This window comes from Lygodium microphyllum, chromosome 25, assembly GCF_053477565.2.
Source record: "Lygodium microphyllum isolate KBCC chromosome 25, Lygodium_microphyllum_v1.1.10, whole genome shotgun sequence".
NCBI lineage: Eukaryota > Viridiplantae > Streptophyta > Polypodiopsida > Schizaeales > Lygodiaceae > Lygodium > Lygodium microphyllum.
The window spans coordinates 126,562,460-126,569,292 of NC_141159.1; the positions used below are offsets into that span (position 1 = coordinate 126,562,460).

At 42.4% G+C, this 6,833-nt stretch overlaps 1 protein-coding gene across 1 annotated transcript; it reads left to right on the forward strand.

The window, feature by feature from the left end:
* The first annotated feature begins 1,286 nt into the window (after positions 1–1,286).
* On the forward strand, positions 1,287–2,558 carry LOC148014718 (GDSL esterase/lipase At3g48460-like). The gene has a single exon (XM_087666583.1). It carries the CDS (start codon positions 1,287–1,289, stop codon positions 2,556–2,558), a length of 1,272 nt encoding a protein of 423 aa, XP_087522709.1.
* The last annotated feature ends 4,275 nt before the right edge of the window (positions 2,559–6,833 follow it).

Genomic DNA, 6,833 nt, shown 5'->3' on the forward strand with positions numbered 1-6,833 from the left:
ATGACATATTTGATGAAGAAAACCACATGGGCATGCTAGTCCTTGTCTCCACTTTTTACTAGAGCTTTTATAATGTGTACTTGCCATTAATGATCCTTTTATAAGCCTTGTAAACTCCTCATGTAGCCTTTGCAGAATAGCATGTATACACTTAATGATGCCTTGTAATAGTCCTGGACATTTGCCATATTTGGGTGTATCCACACTTAGTAGGATGCTTTCTTTTTTCTGCAATAGCCTCCAGATGCTTCACCTATCCATGGTATGTCCACACTTAGCAAGGTTCTACTCATGACAGCCTCTGTACACTTAGTGCTTTCTTTATGGTTGTGATTGAGGAGGGGTGTTGAAAAGTGGTTTGAAGAAGAGGAGCAGGAATATTAGGAGGAACAAAACAATGAGAAATAGAAGAGAAGGTGCCAAGTTCTTCCAAAATCAACAAGTAAATAGAGAATCAAGATCACGAATGATCCTCTTTGGTAACCCATGGAGTCTAAAAGCGTATCCATAATCATCAACATAGGGTAAATTATCCTTGAACTCGGCGTAACCCAACTACAAAATCCATATTGATGAACTCCCATTTCTTTTGAGGGATGTCAAGCAGCTAGAGATTTCCTAACATTTTGACATGCTTAGCTTTAACCCATGGGAAGTTTAAACATTTAGTAACATACTTGAATACATCACCCCTTAGCTTTTCCCAATGATAGCTCTTTGTTATGGCATTGAGCATCTTAGGATTGCCAAGTGTCTCCAAAACTTGAGAGGGGCATCTCTCTTTCTCTCTTTCTCTCTCTTACCCACTTGTACATATTATACATACTTGATGGTCGTGTTTTATGTGTAATAACTATGTTTATGTGGATTGGGTTCTCATGTTGAGAAGCGCTTTGAAGAAGAGGAGTAAGAAAATAACGAGAATTCAAAATGAAATAGAAGAAAAGGTTCAGGTGGCTTGCAAATAATTTTGAGATTTTGGAAATATAGCAATGTTACCTACACGTCTAAACGAATAAGGCTGGTTTATCAGGAAGTACTTAGCGTGTGGGATTAAACGCCTTGGTCCACATTGAAAAGCCAACGTGAAAAATGGCCAGAAGGACGCTGTTGCTTTTTGGACGCTTTTCGCCTTTGAAAAGCGCCTACTGCAGGAGTGAAATTCACGGTCAGGACTCAGGTTTTGGAATGGAGTGTCGATTTATAATCGGGGTTGGGGAGGGGAGCAAATCAAACAGAGACGCACGACACCAGGCCTAACAGGAGAGAGCGAGAACCAACCAGCGATGGCGAGCACGAAGATGCTCCTACCAGCGACCCTTCTTTTTCTTGTTGCACTTACAACAGTCTTGGAGCAGGGCTGCGAGGCTGCCCAGCAGCACCTACTACTCACAGCAAGGCGGCTGGGACCAAAACCAAACTCAATATCGACCGTAGAAACTAGATATTCGCAGCTAATATCGCAGGCGGCCGATCCGTCATCCTCATCTGCATCTGCGCCATGCCCCGCCTTCTCTCCCGTGTTGGCCTTCGGGGACTCCACCACCGACACCGGCAACAACCCAGGCTTGATCGCATCCAGCCTCCCCTACGGCTCCACCTTCTTCCACGAGGCCACGGGGCGCTGGAGCGACGGCAGGCTCATGGTGGACTTCCTGTGCCAGGCTCTCGGGGTGCCTTTGTTGCCCGCTCACCTGCGGCAGCAGCAGAATACGAGTACTAGTACTACGTCAGAAGCTGCACCGTCGATCGTGCAGAACGAGAACTTTGCGGTTGCGGGAGCCACGGCTCTAGACTTAGCCATTCTCCAGCAGCTCGCAGGCGTAAGCTCAAGCACTCCCGACTCTTTCGACGTCCAGGTGGGATGGTTCCTGGCGGACCTTGAAGCAGCCAGTAGGCGCATCTCCGCGCCCGTCGATATGACCAACGCTCTGGTGTACATCGGCGAGATCGGGGGCAACGACTACAACTACGCTTGGTCTTCGCCGCAGCCCGACTCCTCCTCTGTCGCCGCCATGGTCCCTTCCGTGGTGCAGAAGGTGGCCCGCCAGCTGGAGGACCGCATCCTCAACACAGGAGTCAAGAGAATGGTGGTGCAGGGGGAGTTCCCCATGGGCTGCATGGCCACGTATATGTCTCGGTTCTCCTCCTCCACGCACGACTCCCACGGTTGCATCGCCGACGTTAGCGCCGTGAGCGACCGGCACAACCAGCTCCTTACCGCCGCCCTCCACGACATCACCTCCCGCCATCCTGGCGTAGAGATCGTCTACCTTGACACATCTGCTGCCTTCCTGCACGTGCTCGACCACGCCTCCGACTACGGGTTCACCAACACCCAAGGGGCCTGCTTCCCACGCTTCATGCCCAGCTCCTCCTCCAACCCAGTCAGCCCGTGCACTGACCCTAGCACCTTCATCAGCTGGGATGGGCTCCACCTCACAGACGCCATGTACGGGGCCATGATGGACCTTATGCTCAAAGACCCTGCCTTCTCCTCCCCCTCGCCCTCCCGCAGCTTCCTCACCACCGCAGCTGCCACTTGCGGTACTCATTGATCTCATGAGCATGTACACGAAGTTACAGCACCACAGCTTCTGTTCTGCCCCTCTCGGCATGCAGAGCTGCTCTACTACATAATTGTCTTTTTTAAGAGTGGGAGCAAGTGCCGTCTCATATTGCGCACATATATATATATATATATATATTCCCAAGTTCTCATTAAATAATTGCAATCCGCCTTCCAGCTCTCTCTCTCTCTCTCTCTCTCTCTCTCTCTGTCTCTCGCTACCCACGTTTAAATCTCGACCATATGGGAGCTTCTCACGGATCTCTCCAGCTTTGCATGCAAGTGGCAATACATGGTAGTGCAAAATTACATGCACGAAATGTATCCTTCGGTGAAGTTCGCTCTTATTCCATTCCCATCAAAGCTGAGTGCTTTTCATATCCTAACATTGGTCGGTTCGCTAGTAATAGTTTAGCATACGGTTTGCTAGATCCTCACAGAACTCCAATTACATCATTGAAAAGCTTAACTTTGGCTCTAAGTGGTAAAGTATAATTGTTGGAATGAACTAATGGTGAAGTGTGTACACGTGTCAGATATAAATGTGCTCTACATTGAATAGTTGCATGTATGCGACTCTTCATATTCAAGCTACACCTATTGTATTTGTCTCTATCATAATAATGAACACAACTATTATTCTGAGCATGCTTTGTCTGTGAGCAATGTCTCTATCTATTCTCTAGAAGCAATGCAGTTCTTTCTCTTCTCCACATGGTATCAAGGGGCCAGATGATCTCCTATAGGTGCCCCCATCTACCTTGCAAGCACCATCAATCTCTTTGAGAGATTCTACACAAGAAGAAGCCTTGTGAATGGCGACGGATCCACCACTGGTCAAGATGAAGGCGCATCATCCTCTGAGTTAGCCAACAAAATTACTGTTGCAAAAAACTTTGACTTGCAGACAAAGGGCCAAAGTGCAATACAAAGAGTGGCACACTTTAAGCCCTCAATTTCTGCAGTCTGCCAAGATGTGGCAAATTTGTTCAAGCAATCTAGCGATTTTTGTTCGTCTTCCTAAATCTAGAGAAATCCCATCAAACCAGAGTACCATGCCATCTATGCAAATTGGCAAGAGGTCATTGGATACATGATTTCAACAATCGATTCAAATCCTGCATATCGTGGACAAGGCTATCCATCTGCCTAGCAAATGCTTTTCAATCTTGGAAGTAGATGGTGTTTTTTCCAAGGTGTTCGACCTTGGTAGTGCTCCAAGCACCATTGATGAAATATGTGAGCAGTGATGTTTGACTCGGGTGGCCCTTTCTGTGATTTGTAAGCCCTCTTTGTTTTCGATCCAACTGCAGCACACAATGTGGTCTCCGATTCAAGACTTGTTCTTGCCATGGAGTTTGTTGAAATTGAGAGCCATTGCCTTGGTTTTATTTTCAAAGCCCAATGATGCAGCATTTTCACCCAAGGATCTCCAGGTGGTCTCTCTTTATTTTGAGATGATTGGCAAGATAAACTTGACAGGTTTTATGTTCCACGTGCTGCGTATCATTCCCAGTCTGCTCTCGAGTGAGCTCTTAGTGCTGTCTTGAGCCTTTATTAGGCTATCTTTTCTTTTGTGAGCGTGCTGGAATGATTCGCTCTTTTGATCATGCTGAATTTGGAGCAGATGATCAACCTATCAATGTTGAAAATGATGATGTTACGTGCATCTAAAATGGTGGTCAAGGTTTTTTCGCAAGCAATGAGGAGGATATTGCAACCCATATCCTTTACCTTTATATTGGAGATCAAGTTCAACCTCCTCATTATAGGGGTGTTTTTGCCACATATGACAATGGTATTGGTTGTGGCCCTAATGCTATTACAAATGCTTCCAAATTGGTAAGTGGATACCAAATGATTGATTGTGGATCTATGCACGATATGTCTAAAGTGGCTATTACATTGGATTCTTCAAACATCCAAGGAAAAAAACAGGCCAAAGCTATCCATAATGATCTAGGAGATGAATTGTTTAATGATATTAATGTTTTATATGTTGCAAATCAAATAGTTTCTCAACAACCTCATGGTTTGGGTCCCTGTGAAGATGGTGCATAGCATAATGTGATTCTTGATGCCACAAGTGATGATACTATGCAAACCATGATATTTTGGATAGCAATTAGCTATCATTTTCATTCAAACTGCTAGAAGTTTTTATCAGAATGCCAACTCCATGTCTTAACTGCTACATTTCTCTCGCTTGAGGGGGAGTAAAGATCAAGTGCAAGCAAAAATGCAAGCTCAAGAAATTTGAAGAATTATTCATGGAGTGATGAAGATGTTTATAGATGTATGAAGTTGAAGAAAAATCTTCGTATGTTGGTGATCATCAATGCAAGTTTAGATCCGAATGATTGCATTTCATGCTTATAACAAACTTACAGCATATAATTTTAGGAAATGAAGCACCATGATCCTCTTAAAGGGAAATGGGGTGCATCTTGTTTGCTTATACACAATAAAACTCTTCTTCACACTTTTCCCATTAAGGGGGAGTGTTGGAAAAAACTAATGGTCAAGCATGTGTAACGCGTCTTCCATGCAAATGTTTCCTACATTGAATGGTGAGTTGTGACTCTTGACAAGCAAGCAATGCGTGTATTGTATTTGTCTCTATCATCATAAGGAGCAAAACTATTATTCTGAGCATGCTTTGTGTGAGCAATATCTCTATCTATTCTCTACAAGCAATGCAATTCTTTCTCTTCCCCACAATAATTAACCTATTTTTAGTAGCACCCAAGTGGAATTTTTTGTTTACTGGTGCATTATAGAATGAATTTAAAAATAAAAAATTATGTGTACCAATCATTTCTAGGGATTCCTTCTTTGTCTCTAACCACATATTCTATACACTCATTTCGAGTATTCTAGACAAAATGGAACCCAAGTTGTAATATTACCTATGAGATGCTATCCTAAGTATCACATACCAATGTGTTATCTCAATATACCTGTAAAACACTTCTAAGATTTCCTATATGTAGACCCCATGCTAGTATTCTAAATAGTCTTCGAGTATTACATACATATTCCTTTAATCTAGCACAAATACTATGCATGCTATCATGAACATGAAGGACAAGCCCATCATCTTCCCTTCAATTTAGTCTCATCCAATCCCCCATGCAAGGCATCATGCATTCACAAGATCTTCACAAACAAGGAAAGCCTTCCTACCATGCTCCACTTGTCCACCATGAAAGTGGCATCTCATATCTACCATGAAAAGAGGCCTCTCATATGTACTTGTCACATGACACAATGTCTCTTAGAATGCTAGAAGGACCCAGGCTGAGTCAATCCTCTTATATAGGGAAACATGATTCAAAACATGAAGAATAAGTCAAGTTGCCTTTGAAAAATATAAACTTGATAAAACCAACCATAAGCCATGGAACTCTAATGGTATTGTCTCATACATGTATATTGTAACAAATGTAGTTGCAATCCCTGTCATGGATATTGTGAAATGTAGTAGGAACAAGAAGTAGAGCACAAACCAAAGACACTATTAGCTAACAATAACTCTAATCCTAGTGAGAAAACACTAGACTACAATATAATAGGAAATTGAAAATAATGTTCATATGGAATAGAGAATCCAATCTCAATGTAGCTCAGAGGCATGATGTAACATCACAAAATTTAGCCACAATTAGATGTAACATGATATATCTGAGTATGTCTACAATACAACTCATTTAAAGAAGAAGAACTTGAGGATGATAAGCCTAGGAGAAAAAATCTATGTACATCCACAATACAATTGACTCAAAGATGAACTCAATGTTGGTAGGTATGGGAGGAAAAATATTGGTTATATGCATCACAAAAACAATATAACTCTCCTCTTCAAATGTTAACTCCTTACACTCATAATCATTGTTCAGAAAACACAAGACTAGAAAATCAATGATATCAATATGACAATCAGTTGTGACCTCTTAGAGTGGTTGGCAAGTACAATATGTTGGCCAAGCCACTAGGGAGACCTCAATTTTGAAGTTTTGTCAACTAGCAAAGATCACAGTCTCGAATTCCTATGACAATTAGGCATTTGACATGAGCAATAACAACCTTCTTGATTTCTTGTCCTCTTTCGCATACAATTTTACTACCATTAGGGGAGATTTGAGGTCTCAAAAATGCCCTTTAAGAAATCCTAGAGAGAGAGAAAATATTTCAAGAAATATTTTGTAGTTTTTTAAAATTTTTATATTTGATAAGCAAATATATCTAAAATTACGAAAATGTC

What these genes read in the sequence shown, in the direction of transcription:
- LOC148014718 (XM_087666583.1), top strand. Translation starts at nt 1,287, where the DNA reads ATGGCGAGCACGAAGATGCTCCTACCAGCGACCCTTCTTTTTCTTGTT.